General features: G+C 28.8%; 3 protein-coding genes and 1 pseudogene across 17 annotated transcripts; 3 read left to right on the top strand and 1 right to left on the bottom strand.

Moving 5' to 3' along the window:
- Window positions 1–221: 221 nt before the first annotated feature.
- LOC145977029 (gephyrin-like) lies at window positions 222–4,158 on the top strand (annotated as a pseudogene). Its single transcript, XR_014440389.1, has 10 exons — window positions 222–493; window positions 751–875; window positions 1,151–1,395; window positions 1,482–1,733; window positions 1,840–1,897; window positions 1,976–2,111; window positions 2,213–2,494; window positions 2,613–2,746; window positions 2,829–3,016; window positions 3,099–4,158. The product of XR_014440389.1 is annotated as a gephyrin-like (transcript).
- A 458-nt stretch (window positions 4,159–4,616) lies between these two features.
- Window positions 4,617–8,192, top strand: LOC145976900 (gephyrin-like). Of its 2 annotated transcripts, XM_083108409.1 has the most exons (9): window positions 4,617–4,868; window positions 5,148–5,257; window positions 6,081–6,305; window positions 6,380–6,434; window positions 6,512–6,617; window positions 6,708–6,983; window positions 7,180–7,313; window positions 7,388–7,575; window positions 7,659–8,192. In XM_083108409.1, the coding sequence occupies exons 1-9, from the start codon at window positions 4,841–4,843 to the stop codon at window positions 7,881–7,883; spliced, it is 1,347 nt and encodes a 448-aa protein (XP_082964535.1). In that variant the 5' UTR covers window positions 4,617–4,840; the 3' UTR covers window positions 7,884–8,192. The 2 variants fall into 2 exon arrangements, with proteins under 2 accessions (XP_082964535.1, XP_082964536.1); XM_083108410.1 differs by lacking the exon at window positions 7,180–7,313 and having other exon boundaries at window positions 7,392–7,575.
- A 916-nt stretch (window positions 8,193–9,108) lies between these two features.
- Window positions 9,109–12,275, bottom strand: LOC145977132 (uncharacterized). Its single transcript, XM_083108859.1, has 2 exons — window positions 11,768–12,275; window positions 9,109–11,622 (listed from the first exon to the last, which is right to left on the bottom strand). Exons 1-2 carry the CDS (start codon window positions 12,152–12,154, stop codon window positions 11,161–11,163), a joined length of 849 nt encoding a protein of 282 aa, XP_082964985.1. The 5' UTR covers window positions 12,155–12,275; the 3' UTR covers window positions 9,109–11,160.
- Window positions 12,276–12,873: 598 nt separating this feature from the next.
- On the top strand, window positions 12,874–23,427 carry LOC145977099 (uncharacterized). 13 transcript variants are annotated; one of them, XM_083108800.1, is made up of 10 exons: window positions 12,874–12,988; window positions 13,094–13,176; window positions 14,338–14,361; window positions 14,990–15,266; window positions 15,733–16,017; window positions 16,506–16,725; window positions 17,857–17,991; window positions 18,070–18,126; window positions 20,121–21,783; window positions 23,224–23,427. In XM_083108800.1, exons 2-9 carry the CDS (start codon window positions 13,123–13,125, stop codon window positions 20,158–20,160), a joined length of 1,092 nt encoding a protein of 363 aa, XP_082964926.1. In that variant the 5' UTR covers window positions 12,874–12,988; window positions 13,094–13,122; the 3' UTR covers window positions 20,161–21,783; window positions 23,224–23,427. The 13 variants fall into 13 exon arrangements, with proteins under 13 accessions (XP_082964926.1, XP_082964922.1, XP_082964921.1 ...); XM_083108796.1 differs by having other exon boundaries at window positions 14,990–15,329; XM_083108790.1 differs by having other exon boundaries at window positions 12,875–12,988; window positions 14,341–14,361; window positions 14,990–15,329; window positions 15,691–16,017.
- The last annotated feature ends 155 nt before the right edge of the window (window positions 23,428–23,582 follow it).

The raw sequence follows: 23,582 nt of genomic DNA, 5'->3' as shown, positions 1-23,582 counted from the left end.
AAGCAGTTGTAAAATAATATTCGACGAATCTGCTCGGTTTCTGCAGCCAATTTGTTCCGATACTCTATTAATAAAATACACAATATATATATATATATATATATATATATATATTTTCCACTTTTTTTAATCATGTTCGCCAGCATTTTCGCTGTTAGGAACTTTTGTAAGGAGTATAAAATTTTGCATAAAATCTACTCTCAAATTAACTGTCAAAATAATCAGCAAGAAGATTTATCACACACTATACATTCAAATATTGACATTATTGATTACAGTCTCAAGTCTTATAAATAGATATAATACTTTGGAAAAAGTATAAACAATTTTTATCGATATTATTTCTATTGACTTCAAGGACGCATCTCGAATAACGGATGATTGAGACCAAACATATGAACAGTAAAAATTAAAAATCTTGTGATTATCATAAAAGAACGCAACAAGATGTCAAGCGAAACTGAAACCAGTTTTACGTTTCTCATTCTAGCTAGTATGTAATTGGTTTGCATGTATATTCTTTTTATAACATACATTTAAAAAAATATACTAATAAAATTTATATTAATACAAAATTCTAAGGAAATATTTCAGTAAAAATGCATGTTTAGAAATTAAATGTAATTATATGTTATGTGTGTGTGTGTATCTTGAATTAATAATAGTAAATCACTTATATATAAAGCTCTTTTATCATATATTTTTTTATTTTTTTATATGTTAATAATTCTATTATAATTGTTAATACAGTAGGTACAAAAAAGAAATTAGAAAACTATGTCGACTTAATGAAAAACAAGATACTCGAAATGGAGAAAACGGTGGAAAAGCACATACATGTTCATTACATACCATGTGTTCTAAACGAAATAAACGTAATTATTACATATTATAAAGATATTTCAAATACTCTTTTTGTATTATTGATATTATAATTTTTTACATTGATATGACTTATAGACATATTTAAAGTTATCGTGCGATACAAATAAAGCAAACATTATTATCATCATTGGTGATAATAAAGATAGGGAGAACGAAATAGTGTCCTTGGCAACTAAAAGAGTTTTCAGTACGGTTTATCATAAAAAAATAACACCACTTATTTTATATCTAGATCAAAAATTAAAAGAAGCGATTCCTCAGTAAGATTTTATTTTTATTTATTTAACAGTTTATTAAAATTAACAACATTTACAAGTATCTTATATTCTCAGAGCTGTATGTGGAATACAAAATAACACACTTATCTTTAATATATTTGGCACATGTATGGACGCAATAATATTTTGGTCAACAAATAAAGAAAAACTATTTGATCTATTCAAGATAGTGCAAGATTTTGTATCTACTAATTATTGGCCTTCTGTATGCAATATATCTAATTTTTGCTTGGTAAAGTATATTTTACATTGAATTAAGTAAAAATTTCATGAAATTTTCTATTGCAATTAAAAATCTTTTTATATGAAAAAATCAAGAATATAAAAGAATATAAGGAAACTCCTGCTGTTACTGTGTCAGATGCAATAGATATAATAGATCATATATCTCGAAACTCGCTCATAGACTCTGAATATGTAGATGTACTTAATGCTTATGGCAGAATGTTATCAGAAGATGTAAAGTCCAGTTGTAACATGCCATCATTTAGAACTTCTGCCAAATATGGATATGCAATTATAGTAAATGATGGAGAAAATAAAAAAAAGATACTAGAAGCAGGAACTACAGTAAGTGATAATAAGTATTCTATTTATGATATATATATATATATATATATATATATATATATATATATATATATCATAAATTAAAATTATAAAATAAATGTTTCAGTTCTCATTAAAACCTGGTACATGTGTTAAGGTACAATCTGGAGCATCTATTCCCGATGGTAAACATTATAACTATATATTATGCCTTTATCTGTTTACAATAAAAAATTAATAATTCTTTTTCTAATTGATTGTAGAAGCAACAGCAGTTGTAAAAATTAAAAATATAAAGACAATATCAAAAAATGATGATGATGACTATAATATTGATATCGAAAAAAATGAAGAAAAAATCGAAATAGTAATAGAACCAAAGAAAGGGGAAAATATTAGGTATAGAGTTATAGAGTTTAATATATTTTAATATATTTTTAAAATACATTTTGCCATCAGATAGATTTATCTGTCTAATTATTTATTTACGTATTTCTGAGAAGGCCTATTGGTCATGAGATAAAGATGGGAGAAAAAATTTTGAACAAACACACACGTATTGGACCAGCGGAGATGGGATTGTTGACATATTCTCGTATCTATAGTGTTCAGGTCATGAAATATCCGTCTATAGGTATATTATCCATTGGAAATGAATTACAAGAACTTGGGGAGATTTTAAGAGCAAAACATAACTATGATAGTAACAGATTAATTTTAACCACATTATTAAAACAGGAAGGTTTCAATAATGTTTTGGATTTCGGGATTGCAAATGATAAGTGAGTATATTGAAATTTATTTTAATTTTTAATATACATTGTAATATATTTCATCGGATTAGGAATAATAAATTATGTAATTTAATAACAATATTTAATAAAATAAATATTTTCGCAGTATAATAAGCATACCAAACAAAATCGAGGAAATTTTAAAAAAAGTAAATGTAGTTGTGACTATAGGTTCTGCGAATGATAGAGATTTATTGAAGCCCATTTTACAAGAATATTTTAATGCCACTATACATTTTGGTAATTGTTTTTCTTTTTATTAATTATCAGATCATTAATATATTAAGAGATATTTTTTAGACTATTTTATGCTCCCTTTCAGGTAACGTAGATATGAAACCCGGAAAATCAACGACATATGCAACATGCAAGTTCGAATCTACAAATAAACATTTTTTATGTTTGTCGAAAAATTCGGCAGTCATTCCTATCGCTGCACATTTATTCCTTTTACCTCTTGTGAATGAACTATGTTGCTTTCACAAGAAGCGGTTCCCAGTATTAGCTCGCGTAAGATTGTCTTCATACACTTTGAAATGAAACGAGACATATAACATATGTATATTGCTATGATATTGTTATAATGTTATAGATACAATTAGCGCCCGATTTGCATCCGCGCCCTAAATATATTTGGACAGCTTTAAAATGGAAGGAGGATACGTATCCATGGATTCTCAATACGGCAAGTCATTATATTAATAACCCTACTAATGCACTTTTAAGATTGCCACCGCGTACGGTGAAGATGTCAAAATTATTACCTGATGTATTTATAGCAACGATGCTTATTGGTTCAAAATAATTCTACCAAGATATTTTTCGACTTCATCTGCGAATTTACGTACATTTTTACATATTAGAATATATATTTTTTGAAGTTTGAATAGAATAGTTATTATTATTATTATAAAAAAATTCGTACACGTAAGATATTTTATAAAAAATTGAATATGTAGCATATGATTTCCTAAATATTTATAAAATTTAAAGTAAATCCTTCACTAGCGGAAATATCGAAAGTGTTTATCATTTATTTCAACTTACAAATTTTATAGTTTCATATATTAATCAAATTAATTTTATTAAAGAGAGAACGACCACTTGAAATAGCAAAGACCGCGCGCAAATAAAATTTAATTTGCGAGAAGAGAATATTACTCTTTAAAATAATATTTATACATTGAAAACTATTATATGTATATTTTTATATTTTTATAATAAAAATTAGTTTTTAGAAAAAAACACCAACTTTCACCGAATAAAGAATACTACTTTTCGAAATATGCAATATTATGGAGATAATTTTAACGTTTAAATATTGTTGAAGCATTGATATTTGATATTTTTGTATTAATTTTGTAATTAAAATATAATAATTTTGTTTTAATAAAGTGGAAGTGCTGCGAAATATTTTTTAGATATTGTAAATATTTAACAAATCTATTAATTAGCTATTCTGTCAATAATTGAAATTAAATTATTGATAGATTAAAGAGAAACTGAATCTACGATTGTTTATCTAAAATTAAATAAGCCAAATTTTATTAATATTTTACTAATTTGACTAATATCAAATATATATGTATAAATATGTATAAATATGTGTGTGAACATCGATACATATATATATGCACGCACGCACGCGCGCGCGCGCGCGCGCGCACACACACACACACACACACACACACACATATATATATATGTATATGTATATATAGACACAATCAGTTATTAACAATAAATGAAATTGGAAATAATCATAAAAAGAGATTCAATTTAATTTTTAATTATATTATTTTAGTAGCAATTTTTAAGTATATAAATGTTCAACGTTTTGCGAATTAATTCATCATTTTCATATTTTATTATTGATGGTTTCTTCCACATTTCTACTTATACTTTTTTTACTTTATTCCTACTTCTTTTAATTTCCATGAATTGATTAGATTTTACTCAATTTCTACTATAAATGTGTCGATACAATTCAATACGATAGATTTTTATATAGATTATCATATGTGTCGTATTTTTGATAACAAAACTTATAATGGATATTTTGTAAAATTTGCTTCTGATAAAATTAGATATAAGAATCATGAGTGAAATAATCTGCTACATTCGAAACAATTTTGATATTGAAAAACCTTTGAAAAAATAAAAATAAACAATGTCTGGTCGATACATTATGACTTCTATCGACTACTTTAAAGACTAGGCCAAATAAACTCAGGCGAAACGGATGTTTGAAACCAAACACATACGACCGGAACAGTAAAAATCTTGTAGTGCGACTATTATATTCGAACGAAAAAGATATTAAAAGCAGCTGAAATGTTTTTTACATTCCGTATTGTAGCTGGTATGTACCGTGACATATATTTTTCTTACGGAATATATATATTGTATATATTTAAAATTATATTAATTATGTATATATTAAAAATATATATTTTTTAATAAAATTCATTTTAAAATATTTAAGAGATACTTTAATCGTATACACATTAAAAATGTATGATTACACGTTTTTCTTTAAACATAAAATATTAATAATTTTAATAAATAGTATTTAGTTTTATCACATGTTTTTTTTATATAAATTCTTCTTATAATAATATTACTATAATTATTTATATAGTACACGAATCAGAAGATGTCTTCTATATCCCTTCAAAAAAGAAAATTAAAAAGGAAATATCATACATAGATAATACCACATATTTGCCAAATGATAAAGATAAACTAATGGTAACTATAAATATTTTAAATACTTTTTTTATATTATTGTATTGTTATATTATAATTTATCATATTTATATAATGCAGAAATATTTAATTTCCTTATGTGATACAAATAAATGTGATGTTATTATCGTCACTAGTAAGTCTACCATTATATTTGATGTGACTCAAAAAATTATCAATAAAAATATTTCCACAAACATTGTAACATTTGTGTCAAAACTAGAACAGAAATTAAAGTTTTCATTTCATGGGTAAAGTTTTATTTTTATTTATCTTATAGTTTTTGAAATTATAAAGCATTATAAGTATATAATTTTTAGAGCTGTATGTGGAATACGAAATGAAACGCTTATCATTAATATATATGGCTCAGAAACAGATGCAGTAACATGTATAACAACATATGAAAAAATGATACAGCAAATAATAGAATTAATTATGTGCCATCGTCTATCATGGGACGAATCGATAACAACCGATACCACTGAATTGAAATCTTTAACAGAAGTATGACAAAAAAATGTATTCTGTGATAAATACAATAAAGTAATAGTTTCATAGAATTATAATGTGTATGACAGAAATTTAACAAAGAATTGATAGAAATTATATTAATAATTTATTAAAAAATATTAAATTTAATAAAATTATTAACAATTTAATTTTATAGAATTTGATTTTATATATATATATATATATATATATATATATATATATATATATATAAAGCAAAGATTATATATAATTCAAATATAATTAAAATTTTATACAAAAAGATATAAAAATGCAGCTAGTTTTTTTCAGCAGAAAATCTGACGTGTTTTAGGTAACAGATGCACAGAAGATAATACGTGATGGGATAATGATTCAAAGCAATGAGAAAATAGCATCTAAATGTGTGAGATTGCATGATGCCTATGGCAAAATATTATTAACAGATATATATGCCAAATGTAACGTGCCATCATTTAAAGCTTCTGCTAATCACGGATTCGCCGTAAAGGCAAATGATAGAAAAAACAGAAAGAAGATATTAGAAGCAGGATCTACAGTAAGTGATATAATAACTGTGGATATATCTTTACAAGTATCAATAACTGAAGTTATAAGACAAGACTGTTTTAGTTTCTGGAACCTGGCACATGTGTACGAGTAAAAACTGGAGCACTTATTCCTGATGGTAAATAATTTTAATTGTAAATTACACTTATACATCTAATTACGATAAAAAATTAACAATCCTTTATTTGGCTGCAGAGGCAACAGCAGTTATAAAAATTGAAAATACAAAAACAATATCCAATAATAACACCTGGAAAGAAATCGAAATAATAATTCAACCAAAAGAAGGAGAAAATATTAAGTACGTGTTTAATACGTTTTAACATATTTTTAAGGTATATTTTATTACCAGATAAACTTATTCTAATAATTTATTTACATATTTTTGAAGACCCATTGGTTGCGAGATAGAGATGGGAAAAAAAATTTTGGGTAAACATACATATATTGGACTAGCGGAGATAGGACTTTTGGCATCTTCTGGTATCGATGAAGTTGAAGTCATCCAATCTCAGACTGTAGGTATATTGTCCATTGAAAATGAGATTGGAAAAGGAGAATCTGAAGAGATTTTAAAACACATCTATAATGGCAACAGACTAACTCTAATTACGTTATTAAAGCAGAAGGATTTCGATACTTTGGATTTTGGAATTATAGATGCTGAGTGAGTATAAAGAAATTTATTATGATTCCTAATACATACATTATTTTGTAAACTTCCTCCCTAATTTACAAATAATTTTGCAGTATTTTATCACATTACTTTATTATTAAATCATATAATTATATAAATTAGCATAAATAAAGCATTATATTGATAATAAATTATTATAATAGTTAATAAAATAATATTTTCGCAGCATACTAAAAATATCAGTAAAAGTTCAGGAAGCTTTAAAAGACGTGAATATACTTGTAATAACAGGTTCTGCAAATGGGAAAGATCAATTGAAAACAGCTTTACGAAACAATTTTAATGCTAATATATATTTTGGTATTTTTTAATAATTATCAGTATTAGTACATTGAAAGACGCGTTTCTTAAAGTTGTTATATGTTGTTCCATAGATAGAGTGAATATGAAACCTGGCAAATCAACAACATATGGAACATGCATGTTAGATGAAAAAAAAAAGCATATCTTATATTTACCGGGAAATTCGGCAACCATTCTCATTACTGCACATTTATTTCTTTTACCTCTTTTGAATAAAATGCACTACAATGACATGGAAGTGCCTGTCATACATGCTCATGTAAGATTATCTTTGATTACTTAAAATAAAAGAGAAAAAAAATACATAACATATATAAATATAATATTGTTTTATTGTCGCAGGTAATGGATGAATATAATAAGTATTCGCGTCCTAATTATATATGGACACATTTAAAATGGAATGCAGAAAAAACATTTGCAAGAGTTCCCAGCACGCATGGAAATAATAATCTACTTAAATCTCATAATGCTAATGCACTCTTAATAGTACCGGCAGCATCTGGTTCTGACAAATCACTTTCACCAGGCACATTAACACCAGTGTTATTTCTTGACTCTGAATAGTTCTGTCAAAATATTCGTAATCGAATCCAACGGAAGAAAATAATTATATATAGAATAAGAGTTCATACATATAAGATATTTATAATTGGTAGAAAAAATAAATATATAACATTATTTCATATTACATTTTTAAATTGATTGTGAATTCTTTTATAGCATAAGAATATTTATTACAAGAATATATTTATTATTTTTTCTTTAGCATTTCACTTATTTTAGTAATATGCGTTCTCGAATTAAATTTTTATTAAATATCTTTTTAAGTAAATGTGCGTGTGTGAATAATATTATGTTATCTATATTTTGTTATTCCTGAAATTTATTTCACAAATACAGTAGTTTGAAACGATTTGTATCTTCAAAAAGCTATATCATATATTATGTTGTCTCCACACTTTTGTTAATAAAAATCAACTTAAAAAAAAAATTTTAATTTCAGAAAAAATGGCGCTACATGTCTTTTACTGAATACAATTAATTTTTTTTTAATTTCGTAAAACTGTATTATAATTTTAATATATACCACTTTAATATATACTGTATTATAATTCCTATTTGTATATCATTTTATCATATGAAGATATTTGATATAAGCTTAAAATATTATGATTTTATTTGAATAATTGCATAAATATATGATTTTATTTGAATAATTGTATTATTTTAAATAACAGTTACTCTTTGTGTATGTGTATATGATTGAATGTACAAATTATAAAAGTTGCAATCATTTAGATATTGTAAATATATAATTAACAGATTTAGTAATCAGTTAGTCAATAATTTAATAATTGAAATCAAGTCACTGATTATTGTAAATAATTAGCAAATCTAGTAATCTATTAATAATTGAAATTAAATCATTGGTAAATTAAAGAGAAATTCAAAATGTATAATACTATTGTTTATCTAAAAATTAAATAAACTAAATTTTACTAATATCAAAAATATATATGTATAATAAACATATGTATCAAATATATATAAAATAATATAATTTAAGATATGAGAAATATCTATGTGTTTATCAATAAGTAATAGATTTATTATAAGAATTATATATAAATATATTTCTAATTCATATTCATATATATATATATATATATATATATATATATATATATATATATATATGTACCTAATTATTTTTTTGATATTTTATTTCTTATACTTGTTTCGTGTTATAATATTAAAATTAACATTATTTTATTTGTATTTATATTTAATAAAATTTTGTACACATTGTTTATACAAAATTAAGTGTTTAGACAATTAATTTACACACTTTGTAGAGAAATGACTATCTAAAAATAGTGAGTTACAAAAATTTGAAAAAAAAAAAGTTTAAATTCCTTATACAAATTTTTGTACCAGATCATGATTTGTACATTACATTCGTCGAACAGTTGTCCTTATTATTAGTTTTTTCAAATATCATTCAAAAAATAAATATAGAAAATTAATATTTTTCTATATTGTTTTGTTCAATTTTTTGAAAATAATTTATATAAATCTATTCTTATAAAGAAAGTCTTCATAGTGTAAATTTTATCCACATAGAAATGTCAATTTTCTATTAATAGGTGATGTGATAAAATTTATTCAAACAGTTATATTATTAACTTTCTATTAATTTTAATGATATTTTTAAAATAAATATTTGCATATAGTTACATAATCTTTTTTTATTTTGAAATCTAAGAAAACATTAAAAGCAATTATATAATATGTAAATAAGTTTTACTCATTGTTATCAACTTAACAGACTAAACAGACTGTTAACAGACTGAAAAATAACAATCTAATAAAGATAACATGTCTAAAATTATTCATATACTACTTATTTAAGACTAATGATATACATTGCAGTTGCAAAGTAATATAAAAGTAATTAATGTCTAATGTAATATTTGATCACTGCATACAAATACAGCAATGCTTCCACATATGGCAATAATATTATTATGCTTATATGATAATACATATTGCTAATTACAAAATTGAATTAGATTTAATATTAAACCTAAAATCTAGATATATGTTTTGCATTGAGTTATATTTAATTAATTTACATAATTTATATAATATATAAGTATAAAAACAGACAGTAGGAATACATACATAATAATTATATATATATTTGTTAATAAATGGAAACAAAAATCTGCTTCACCATTTTAATTATTCATAATAAGAATTGTATATATGTCAATCCTATAAACGTGCATTTTTTATGCGTGTTTATATTTCCTGAAATACCATTCCAAAAACCACATAAATTTATTACACGAACCATTTTTTCCTTTACATAAAAAAAATTTTAATCATGTGAAACTAATCATATTTGTATAAGCTAGAATAAACTATATATATCACAATCTATACACTTGATCAATTTATGCCAATTCTAAAAATTAAAAATAATAAAAATCACATTTGCTATGAATTATTTAGAATTTGATAGATTTATTTTTAATCAAAATGTTTTCACAAGATTTTATTTTTTGTTTTTGGAGAGCACTATAAATGTACTTCAGTAATTACATATACATACTTAATATGATTTTCCAATGTATGTATGCATAGTAGTATGTAGTAGTATTTACATTGTAAATATATCTAATCTTATGATTATTTTAATATTTAAAAAATTGTAAATTTTACAAGCTTGCTAAATAAAAATAGGAAAAACAAATGCAACATATTTATGCAAACTAAAAACTGGCCCATTAACTATATTGAAGTGTCGAAATTAATATTTTAAGCAAGCTTTAAATATCAGTAACATAGAAGATGAATTAAAAAATGTATAAATTCTACATTTTTGGAAAAAATTTCCAGTCTCATATATGTTCTTATAACATAATTAATTGTCTCAAAATCTTTACTGAGACTAAACACAATTTCTACTAGAAAAGAAATCAGAAATTGGTGTTTATTGTTTCTTCAAGTTCTTATATCCTTAGTGGACTCATATGTACTACAAAATTGCACATATAACTATATAAGTCTATAATATAAATTTTATACATTTTTTCACAGCCAAATTGTGAAAATATATAATCTGCAAGATAATATTAGCATGTTGTACATCTCACATATATTTTGAATGTAATTTCACAACTATGTTTCCAAAAAAATGCATCTCGAAAAATTTTTTATGCTGCTACACTTATATACAATGTCTATATACAAATCGTGAATGTGTATAGTAACAATTATTACATGTATTTTTGTTCAATATATCCTTTCACAATATAATTATTCTTTATTACTGTTATATATTTTTCTGATCAGTATTTGTCAATAATGCATTTGAATGAGTATTATTCTTCTCCTCTATGACTCCATAAATCTTGCTATTAATACTGCATGTACTTTCATTTAATGAATCTTGACTGGAGCAAATATCATCAGTTTCCAAATTTACTGAATTATTTGATATTTGACTGAGATCTGTCTCCAAACTTATATCTACACAAGTCTCATCACTTTTAGACTCTTGACTGCACCGTGAATCATCCAAATTTATATCTTTTGAAAATTTGCTCTCAGATTTTTCTACAAAATCATTATTTGCCAATTTTAAGCTATATAGAGATTTATTCTTAGATGTCTCACTTTTGTTTATTTCTTTTGTATTAAATTTTTTGACTAGATCTTCCCAAGGGTCTTCTAAAAAGGAATTTATATCTATGTATGCTGATATGTTTATTTGCTTATGTATTCCTTTATAACCCTAAAAATAAATATAAAATAAGATTCATAACTCGTAATAATTATTAAACACACTAATTGCATGTATGTATGTTGCATGTATATCGCACTGTACGGAACACAATCCATCATTCAACGAAATCTTTTTAATCCATCAAAAATTTCACCTTTCTCTTTTGTCCATGAAACTGATTGCCAGAATGCTTGTAAGTAGAATACCGATTATTAGAATTTACTCTTGGAGTAGCGTGATAGTTACTCCTCTGATTATACCACCCGCTACCTGGACTGGCGCTATTGCGTCCATTCGCAGGGCTACACCGATTAGTATTGTGCTTTTCGTGCGGTGTCACCGGCGCGCTAACGTTTAGAGGAATAAAATTATCCCCGCAAGGCTGTAGATCATTGTTCGGAGAAAAACGCTGATAACTATTATTAATAGATTGATAACCTCTATTGTTCGCGTTTTCGTATTGTAATTTCCAATTGTACGGCGTATGCCTTGCACCGTATGTCCGATTACCATGTGGAGTATTTAATGGCGATCTCTTCATTTTTGGAAATTAATGTATTAATTGTAACGCGCGGTAATTATATATGCTGAACGAATATAATGTACGACTATTTACAACGAAAGCAATATGAAGTACAATGTTAATAACAGTCATAAACAAAATGAAATATAGCGATGTCGCCTTTCACACACTGCTCCCTCTATCGATTAACCGTCCACCTTCACATCATGAAAATCTATTTTATGTAAAACAAACTCTCCTATTGGTTATCGGATGTCGTACGTTGAAAATTCACGGGGTGTGAATCCTCCATAAGATCGGGTCAATAGGTAATTTAAGCCTTAAGAGATTGACCAATCACAGTCAAGTATGAAGAGAATACTCGACTGTGATTGGTCAATTTTTCAAGGCTTAGGGCTTAAACTACCTATTGTAGATCGGGACTAAGGCCGGTATTCATAGGCCGGTATTCATAGTCCGATCTTATATTTGAGATCGTCTTAAGTTCGAGCTTGAAATGCTACGCAGCCATTTGATTGGTTGAATGAGGTCTTAAGTCAACCTCGGACCAGACTTAAGACCATCTTAAATATAAGATCGGACTATGAATACCGGCCATAGTCCGTTCTTATATTTAAAATTGTCTTAAGTTCATCTTTAGATATTGTATGTATCATTTTATTGGCTATGGATTATCTGAAGATGAACTAAAGACGATCTTAAATATAAGACCGGACTATGAATACCGGCCTAAAGCGGAGAAGAAAGAGGTGGCGGGGACAAAAAGCGCCGCACGGTTAGCAGCCCTGTTCCCGCACAACGAACGAGCATAGCAGCGGCGTCGTGTACTACGTGCGAGCCATTTTTTTTAACGTAAGTTACAGGAGCGTCGTGCTGTTCCATTCAGAGTGAGCGGAGATACAATACGATCGCGTATACACGAGTAATAGCTTCTGCACGTTGCTCTATTTATTTCAGTTCCTTTCTGTCTTTTTTCCGCATTATCAATGGACACGTCCGTCGGTTACCACGCTACCTCGGAGACGTCGACGGCTGGAACGGTAATATCATTTCGGTAAATTCTCCTTTCCTCCTCTTTCTTCACCCCTTCCATCCCTTAGTTTCCTTTCTCGCGAGGGATTAAATTGATCTTATCGCGTCGACGATCGCAAACGATATATCATTTCTGTAAACTTTCCCTCTCTTTCTCACCCTATCTCTTTCTTTCTTTCTATCTCTCTTTGTCTCTATAGGATAAACCGAGATGTACGCAATTACATCGCGTCGTTCGCGTGAAAGCCTCGAGGGGGATCAATAAATTGAATGATCGGGGTCATCCAACGACGCGAGCAATCGGGATCGGTAACTTTTTTTACAGACAACGGTTGGCAATACTTCCTACTTAGCTAAAGCCGTTCGCTCTCGTACGAGAATACATCAAGTGGACTCGACTTTGACCGCCATTTCGCATCTCTTTCCCTCGTCGCGAGACTCGTTACTTTCTTTCCCTCTCCCTTTTGTTTTCGATTTATTTCGCAAAAACGGCGCACTTACACGTAAGTAATACCGTCGATTGCGACGCAAATCGAGGACGAAGATCGGCGCCGATAGATCTCTGGGAGGGCCATCGGCAGGACCGGTCACGTTTTCTCGTATTAGATAGGAATCCTTTGTATCACACGTGTACGTGATATGCTGTTGTATAATACGATCGCCGATCTTCTCTCGATAAAGATCAATTGTCCGATGATGCCTGCAATTTCCCGACCTTCGGCGACAAAATCGAGGTGGGGTCGATATGGCCTTGAAAAAGCCTTCGTCTCCTATTATTTGTATTTGTTCTCTCTAACCCTCTCTTTCCTAGTTTAATCCATATCTTTTATGTTTAAAGTTGAAAGATAATGTGAATATCTTTATTGATATCTTGGAGATACTTATTTTTACACGAACAATTGTACTATATTATATATTGATAAAATATCTATTGTTATATAATATAAAAATATAGCAGAAAACTTAGTTTATATAGCATATATATTTATAAATAATACCAAGCTAGATTATAGAAAGTATATATTTTATATAAGAAATTTCTATATTAAATAATTCTCTTATTATTCACATTGCAAGTTATGAAAAATCTATTTGAAATAAATTAAAATTCGGAAATTATTTAATACCTGTATTTATGAAATAGTAATCTTGATGAATTATGTTTTCAGAAGATGGTTTCATCTAATCAGCCGGTAAGATCATACACAAATATTTTTCTTTCTTATTTAATTAATTACTATTATAAAGAATATCCAGTTTTGCTAATTCATTTTGCAATATAATATTTTAATATATTAATCATGTAATGATGTAATATGCTCAGCATATTTTACATTATTATAATTTCATATATTTTGTAAAATGTTGAAAGAAAAACTGAGCAATAATAAATCTCAAACAGACACCATACTTTTTGCACTTCTTTAGATGTATGGTCGATTTTTGAGATACAATTATTATTAAATTATATTCTTATCAAGATTGTCCTAATATTTTATTTATATTAAGGCCACTTTAGACAATCTACAATTTACAATAAAAATCAAGACAAATGTTTATTTAAATTATATAAATTTTAAATGTATGTGTATTGTTAAAAACATTTGACTATATAAAATACAAACTAATATATATCAAGATATATGTATATATTAAAAAATATGTATAGAATTATAAATAAAATTTTATCTTGAATTTTGTTGCAAATTATAGATAATCTAAAAAGGCCTGAAAATATAATATTAGTGTTAATTTAATTACTATAAAATTATTAAAAATAATAAAGAGAAAGAGAATAATAATTTTTTTCATATTTTGTAGCGGAAAACAAAAATATTTGTGGGGCGGTTGCCAGAAAATTGTCGCAACGATGAATTGCGGCAATTGTTCTTGCGCTTTGGTGAGGTGACAGAATGCGATGTTATGAATCGATACGGTTTCGTCCACATGGCACGGGAAGAGGATGCAGCTGCGGCAATTAAGGCACTTCATAATTCCAACTTCAAAGGAGCGACGATCAACGTGGAACAGTCAACCGGGAAGTCACGCGGAGGTGGAGGAGGACGCCGAGATGACCGAAGAGGTGGACCAATGAGAGGTGGTAGGGGGGGACGAGACGGTGGTAGAGACGCTCGTCCTGGACCATACAATGATAGAAGAGGTTGGTATAGTTTGCACATCATTATCTGTAAATTCCGACAAGACTATTTTCTCATTTAATTTTCCTCAAGTATATATATATATGTACATATTTGCCCTATGTATATATGTGTCACATTTACATATAGTCACATTTTTTATTTTTTTCCATCGTTTCTGTTATCTCTTTCCTATCTTCCCTATATTAATAAATGTTAAAGAGTAGGATTTCCTTCGTTAAATCGATTTGTGAATTTCTGCGAATGATGTAACATTCTATATTACAGAGCGCATTGAGAAAATAGTATGTTGGAATGAAATTAGAGTATAATTTTAACAATGTACATTTAAAAACCAATTCGATATCTCAACGTGCTTTGCAGTTCTTCCGATCCAACTCGTTGGTTACGATGGATCTGCTGCAGGTGGCGTCGCGACCGGGTACACCGATTACAATCGTGGAGCTGGCGACTTTAGCGGCCGTGGGGCGGACTTTGGTACTGGCTATGCTGACCGTGGGGCTTATGGTCAGAACGTGGGTGGCGCGGCGATGGGTTACACCTCGACGGCGCCGGGAATGGGTGGCGGATATGGACCAGCTGCCGGTGCCGTGGGAGGATATGGACCGACTGGTGCAGCGGATTATGGACGAACGGCTGATTATGGTCGCGCTGACTTTGGTGCTAGAACAGACTATGGTAATCAAGGTGGTGAGTGGTGTTTGTGCAACTTCGAAAGTATGTGAGAATCGGCGTTATATGGTTATATAATCTATATCTCGTATGGACCAATTGCATAAAAATGGCATTAAGACGAGAAAAAATTTTTGCCTTTTAATATTATTATATGGTACGTTATAAATATAGAAAAGTGTACAAAGCTTTTGCAAGAATATCGTATACTTTTGAATCTCTTGAATTTCATGAAAATATCTCTAATCTCTATCCTAAATTTATTATCTACATTTTACAGAATTATAAAAGAATAAATACCTGCATATGATATTTATACATCACATCTTTTAGTTAAAATATTCTATATTTTTTATTTAATATATATATTCATCTATTGAGTTTTTAGTTCTTGACGATAAAATCTCGTGAAATGTATGAGCTCAAAGAAACACACAAACTTTCCAAGGGAAACAAACGCGAGATATAAAAATAATCCAAAATCTTAATACCTTTATTGTTTACAGTAGTTGGTGGTGGTATGGCCGGAGATTTCAATCGTGGTGCACCTGGTCCAGTAGATTATGGTCGTACCGATAATTTTGGTGCCAGTCGCACAGTCGATTACACAGCTAGAAATGATTATGACCGAAGTGCAACTGGACCAATGAGAAACGGTGGTGGTGCCGTTGCCACTACTGGATATGGAACTGGGTACACTGATGTGGGATATGATGAGAGTCACTGGTAAAGTAGTTTCTATAGTTTATTTTTTTTCTCTTAAATTAATTTTCGAAAGTTTTTGAATCTTAAATTCTGATTCCTTGAGTTATTTCTCAAGCCAAAGATCCGTAGATAGTTATTATATTTACATGTGTTTACACGCAATTATATCTTCAAGTGTTGATATGTCTTTCTATCCTATGTAGTGAAGTTCGTGATTTATATACTTTGCAAAAATCGTAAATGCCTAAAGCTCTCTTTGGTTTGAGATATTATTTTGCATAATGCAACATTATTTTTTAATTATAAAATGTAAGATATATTTAATTAGATTTTAGAGAGATGGGAATTGAAAAATGTACATAATTGCAATTTTATTCATGATTTATGAAACATTTTCCAAATATAAGATTTAATTGAATTTATTAATAATTTAATGCAGTGAAATGTAGATCATTTAATTATTTATCAATTTACACATATATTGGCATCTTTTATTATTATTAAATATATTTTCAAGATCCATAAAATTAAAGTAATCTATAATTGTAAGAATCATCTACATTGTATGACTATTTTTTTTCATTACAACAGCTTTATTACACATATGTAAGAAAACTTTTTTTCTTATTATACACATGCTTTGTGAATGTCTGCACTGAAAATTATTATTCCTCTTATTAAACTTAATTAAAATTTTAATTAAAGTAGATTCGATTTTAATAAGTTTAAGCTCATGGGTCTGTTAAATGGGGATATTCCTCCCGAGAATTTTCAGTGTAAACATTAAATTCGCTAGAAATATGGGTACAAATACATTTAAAATTGAGAAAATGACAGTTTATAAAGAATTTGTACAATTCATAAGCGGCTTTTACAAAATTTTCTTAAACTGTTATTAGGCTTTATTTTTATTCTAACCAAAGCGATTAAGCGGCATATTGCAGCAATGCTTATGTAGCAATGTAGTAATATTTTAAATGTCGCCTAGGGTAGAGTGAAAATAAGTTAATAAAGTTAAATTATGCACAACAGGGGTTATCCGGGCGGGCCAGGGGATATGATGGGTGGGCCTGGGGGGGTAAGTCAGGGAGCTGCAATGGCCTACGAAAGGAGAGATGGTCCTTCTGGTAATGATATACCTCCATTTAACAGGCCCATGAGCACTGGACCTAGCTACAGCACTGGAGCACCTAGCTACAGCACTGGTCCAGGACCACAAGCTGATATGTTTAGTAGAAGACCTGGCAGTGCCGTACCCAGTGGTGCATATCCACCAGTAGCTGGCGGGTAAGTAAATCACGACGGATTGTTGAAAGAAAATGTTTCCACATACGGCTAATATATACTTTCTCTATCATATTGCAGTTATGCTGAGGGATATGACAGACCAGATGCATATGGTCCTCCACGTGGCGGCGGACGGTAAGTTGCACTTTATTAAATTATCACTTTCATATATTTCATCAAAGCTGCGACTATGAAAGTAACACACTAAACACATGTTGATGTTGAAAAGCGAAGGGAATCTATATGCGTATGCTTATCAATCTAAGCGTATCCACTCTTTGCGTTACATATGCCTCTCTCGTTCTTATCTCGATTATGTCGATGTGTAACACATGCAGTTTCTATGCGAATCGACACAGGTTAAATATTTCTGTAAAAGTATAAGGTGTGACACTTAGCGCGACACTCGCATACATATACGGAAATGTACCTTTATCGTGTACATGTTATTTTGCGTAAACAAATCGTTGCTTCCACCAGTACACGTGTACAAGAAGCCGACGTTTTTTATCTTATGAGTGTAAAAGAGAACAGAGGCTGAAAATCACCTATGGCTGAAGATTTTAATGGCTGTTTATAATTAATGATGTGCATACACTATCATATATATTTAATTTTTATATATTTGTACCAAATTTTCTAAATTTATCTTATTATAATAATATGTTTTGAGTCAAATATATAAACTAAATATTGTGATAACTCTTATGAAATGATAAAAGAAATTATTTAAAAAATAATATACTTGAGAAAAATACTGATTTTCATTAATATACATTTTCTAAAATTTTCTACAAACTTACTAGTTTCTTACGGTACATATTCTCAACATGTGATTTATCAATTTGAGGACTTATTGCCACATTCCGCTTTACATACATATCCGTGATATACGCCTCTCTTCTTTTACGTACTCCGATGAAAGTCGATTTCAACGTCCATCAAAGATGCGCCATGCGATCACCCTGCGGCAATTCCGGCAATGGCGAGATGCCATCGAGAAAAGAGCGGAAATTTCTTTTACAAACACGAAAGTACTTTCCGGATGATCAATTTCTGTGAGCGTGTTCTCACAGCGCGTAATGTGTTCCGCGAAAATTTTTCGATCCGCGGAAATATCTCGGAAGAACGAAATCGTTCCGCAATTTTTCTATCTCGCGTCGCGAATATAAACCGACTATCACGATATACACTGCGCACCGCAAAAACTTACAGCCTGCGAAACTACAAATGCACATCTTTCGCATCTTGCTTCCCACGCCTTTTGCCATAATCTGAGACACTTTTCCTACAATTCAACACATCAAATAAACTTGTTCTCCGAGAAACAACAAAGCGTTGCGTTGCGCCCATGATGAACGACGATCGAACGTCCGACAAAAGTCTTTCGACGACTTGAAACTCTCCTGCTTTCTACAGAATCTGTTTGAAATCCAGTTTCCAAACGCACTTGCGACAGTGCCGAGAGATGACTGATTGCGGCGTATCGATTGACTAGCTTCTTACATGTATGACAGTTAATCAGAATTGGGTGTGAGCTTTGCTTTATTCTGCGATTAAATCGAAAATCTCATTACAAATCTATATTTTTCCATATTTAATTAAATATAGAATCTCTTTATATCTTCATCTCTTTACATATTTTTATATAATACATTATTTTATCGTACAATAATATATCGAATAATTGGCATATATTAATTATCAAATAATTGATATATATTTTTAAAAAATCTATATAAGAGAAAGTAAAGATTTGACTTTTAATTTCTTCTTATAATATCGTTTTATATCATAAATTTAGTACAATATATTTAGTATACAAATTCAATAATAAAGAATATGTAAAAATACGAAGAACACGAATACGAAAGAAATATCTTACCCAGATCTGATAGCTGTATCTCTCAGCAAATGTGCGTTATATGCGCTGCGACGTGGAAAAAAACATCCAATATTTCCTTAACATCATATCAGAACCCATACTGCCGTCAGATATGCATTCGAATTCGCATCTGGACGCGTTCCGCGCTGATCGCGCATACCAGTGTTACATCTTATACTTTCTCCTTGCCCAGCAAGGCGATCACGTGATTAATTTTGCGATTTTTCATTTTCTGACCTTTTAGCTTCCCAGGTCCGGCAGACGCGATGCCACCGAGGTACTAAAAGTATACTAAAGCAAACATGCTAGCGCATGCGAAAGGCAACCGTATAAAAAAAATCATAAAAAAAATCACCGCCTTTTAAGCAGCGATCATTCGCTTATGGATTCGATTACCTAGGAACTGCCCTCTGCGTCCGACATTGAGTCCATATGATTATAATAAAAAACATATATATAACTTATAATGTTTAATTCTATCATAAGATATGGTAAGAATAATCTACTTATCAGTGGATGATATAAATTTGGTCAAAATTGAAGAAAATTTATTATTAATTCATAATGATATATGTCTATTATGTTAGTCCATTGTGTGTTTGAAAAGAATTTTTGGTAGATTATTCATGTAGTTTGTTTATTTTTTTTTCTTATTATCTTTTTCTATGAATAAATAAAATCGAATGTTATCTAATGTGGGTGAATATTTCCCTTGACTTATAATTTTCTTAATGCCCACATTGTAGCATAGGTAATTTTATTACACTATAGCTTTAATTCTACAAAAGGTGACTTATACTATTGATAATGATACTGTACAATCTTTTTTTTAATACTTAAAAGAAAGGTCGAATATAATATTTTAAATGTTCATTCATAAAAAGCAGAGAAACTTAGATATATAATAACAGTTATATCATACATTTAATGTACCTTTATATAAAAGAAATAAAGTGCAAATGAATGTGTAATCTTTATATAAAAAAATCTTTAATAATATGATAATTTATTTTTTCTTTCAGTCATTTTGTGCATAATGAAATCGTTATTAAATTTAATTACTTAGTAAAGTATAAAAAATATGATTTTATTAGTAACATCATTCTCACTTTAGGTAATTCATAAAAAAAATATTTTGCCTTTATTTTTTATCTTATCGTTGCACGATTTTTATTATTCATATAAATGTGAAAAATTTAATTTTCATAATATTATGCAAGAAGCTGATTTACTTCATAAAGACATATTATCAAGCAGCGATATTAGACAGAATATTAATTGTTCATCTGACATATCTACTTGTACCATTCGCAGAAGCGAACAAACAATTAGTAATCAGCGTGCGTTCAACTATGTTATTCAATGTTAATTTTTAATTCGACGATGTTATGCATTGTAATCTTAAATTATTTCTAGGATAATTAATTTTATAGTAATTTAATATAAAGTATATATGAAGTTGAAAAGAAAATTATATATATATTATCATAATGATTATATGATAATCTACTATATTGAAGCAATATAAAAATCTATCTAATAATAATAAGATTCCAAAATGTAAAAAATTTTGAAAAGGAAAACAAACTGTCATAGATATGGAAAGCTCTTAAAGAACTCGATAACAATGCAAAACGTCAATCTCCAGCTGGTGCAATTTACTTAGTTAGGTACTGTACTGAAATGCCGATTTACGAGCGCGTACGATGAACGCGTTGCCGTACGTTACCTTGGGGCGGCTTGTTGACCTGCGATTATTGAAGAAACCGATTACGACGATTACTCGCTATGCGTGGCTACCCGTAGATGCGACCCGATCGGCGAATAAACCAACCTGCGATATATGGATAATGCGCCACAAATTGCGTTTGCGTTCAAAGCTGGCGTGCTTTGAATTTGACAAGAAGGTATGTTCAACGCGTGCGACCATTATAATACTTTATCTGTTGAGAAAACTTAAGCGTTCTCGGGCCTACTATATTAATGTTCTTATAAGTGCGAATGGAGAATGTTCGGTCGAACAAAAACACCAAAATGTTAAACGAGAAAAGAAACAAATATGTCGATTACCGAAACGCGTATAAAGAAAGCAGCCGCTTTTTTGTGATCTCAATGTTATGCATTGCGATAGAAATGCATCGATTCTGATTCCGTCTCTGTCATATCGATTTACAATAGCTCTCAAAATAGCTCTCATTAAATAATTTCGAATTGTATATCGAGATATTTATTCAGTCTTATTAAGACAGATTTTTAAACTATTTGTCGGAATTATGTCTAATGTTTCACATATTTATCTTCTTATCAGAGTTATCAGAATTTAATCTTATCAAGATTTGATCACCTAATGTAATAAATTTTCCGACATATGACTATATTCTTAAAATTTTCATATTTCTTCTTTATATTTCCTCTTTCACAAATGATATTTACAAATGATATTCTATAATTTCATGAATTCTGAAAATATTTTACAAAATCAATATCACTTCATATTGACTTAAATAATTGCTCATGTTCCATCCAATAAATTATATCAAATTATTCTGATGTGCGCATAATAAGATATAAGGTTAAAAAAAATCTGAATATTTTAATCTTTCTAATCTTTAATAGATGTGAAGTAAATTAACTTTATATATAAAATAAAAATTGCACCTTCCAATATATTAAATTTTATCATATTTTCTATTATATCGATTTATAAGTATTTTATGAGATGGAATTAGAACGCAAAAGGTAAACGAATGCGATGCGTGAATTGGAAAAAATGCAGTGTTTTTTTGCTAACATTATCACCGCAATTTACAAGTTATTCCTACCGCCGCCGAAACTTTCTATAGAATAAATTCTTAAAAATTCCGTTCATACATCTTTTCGCGATAAAACTAAGCGCCATTGTAAGATACGCTGTTACATTCGGAACAGCTTATATTTTAATATCGATACAAGAATGTCGCAGAAAAAAATTTTTTTCAAATTGTCGACCTGTACAACGCTCCTATTAACTGTTCAAGTAATATGCATTACATCTCTCACCAGAATTTATATTTTTAAAAAGTGCACTTTCTTATTTTTTACGATATATTTGTCAATACAAAATACGTAATTTTAATTTGATGTCACATCCAAGGTCCGTTTTACAAATTCTAAAATATTAGTTTTTTAAATGAAGTATATATGACAGTTTTATCATTAATTAAAAAATAATTTCTACGAGTATTGACTCTTTAGCTGGCGTTTATAGGAATAAGTGATAATATTATAAGCTAATTTAAATATGTTTCATTAAGCCCACCATTAGTGGGATATTTTATGTATGTTCTATATAATAATTTTTTTAATAGATTACAAACGGGATGAGGAGAGACCAATGGACATTGAGATGAACTCAATAGGAACTACTAATAACTCTGAGAAGCATTCAGTCAACTCGTTTGCATGTCCAAGGGAGAGGATTTAGATGTGAAGAAGATGGGTAATAAAGCCTGGCCACTTGTGTAACGAGATGTAAGAAAGCATACAGCAATAAAATATTGAATTACTATCAATATGCATTTTTTTCATATAAAACATTGTTACAATAACTATTGAATTTAATGAATTCACATTTAACGTGAAATTATATTTTAAGAGATAAATTTTTTGATAATATACTTTTTCTTTTAGTTTTAATCTCAAGAAATCTTAAGCATGATGATATGAA

Source organism: Camponotus vicinus, unplaced genomic scaffold (assembly GCF_025532165.1).
Source record: "Camponotus vicinus isolate PSW18456_S1 unplaced genomic scaffold, iyCamVici1.0 SCAF_9, whole genome shotgun sequence".
NCBI lineage: Eukaryota > Metazoa > Arthropoda > Insecta > Hymenoptera > Formicidae > Camponotus > Camponotus vicinus.
The sequence above is the reverse complement of the archived record's forward strand: the minus strand, read 5'-3'. Positions and strand labels throughout refer to the sequence as shown.

What these genes read in the sequence shown, in the direction of transcription:
- LOC145977132 (XM_083108859.1), bottom strand. Translation starts at nt 12,154, where the DNA reads ATGAAGAGATCGCCATTAAATACTCCACATGGTAATCGGACATACGGT. An exon ending in TTCATGGACAAAAGAGAAAG is followed by an intron (nt 11,623 to 11,767) that starts GTGAAATTTTTG and finishes ATTTATTTTTAG; the next exon opens with GGTTATAAAGGAATACATAA.
- LOC145977099 (XM_083108788.1), top strand. Translation starts at nt 13,123, where the DNA reads ATGGACACGTCCGTCGGTTACCACGCTACCTCGGAGACGTCGACGGCT. An exon ending in ACCATACAATGATAGAAGAG is followed by an intron (nt 15,330 to 15,690) that starts GTTGGTATAGTT and finishes CGTGCTTTGCAG; the next exon opens with TTCTTCCGATCCAACTCGTT. An exon ending in GGATATGATGAGAGTCACTG is followed by an intron (nt 16,726 to 17,856) that starts GTAAAGTAGTTT and finishes TCCATTTAACAG; the next exon opens with GCCCATGAGCACTGGACCTA.
- LOC145976900 (XM_083108409.1), top strand. Translation starts at nt 4,841, where the DNA reads ATGTTTTTTACATTCCGTATTGTAGCTG. An exon ending in TGGAGCACTTATTCCTGATG is followed by an intron (nt 6,435 to 6,511) that starts GTAAATAATTTT and finishes ATTTGGCTGCAG; the next exon opens with AGGCAACAGCAGTTATAAAA. An exon ending in TGCCTGTCATACATGCTCAT is followed by an intron (nt 7,576 to 7,658) that starts GTAAGATTATCT and finishes TTATTGTCGCAG; the next exon opens with GTAATGGATGAATATAATAA.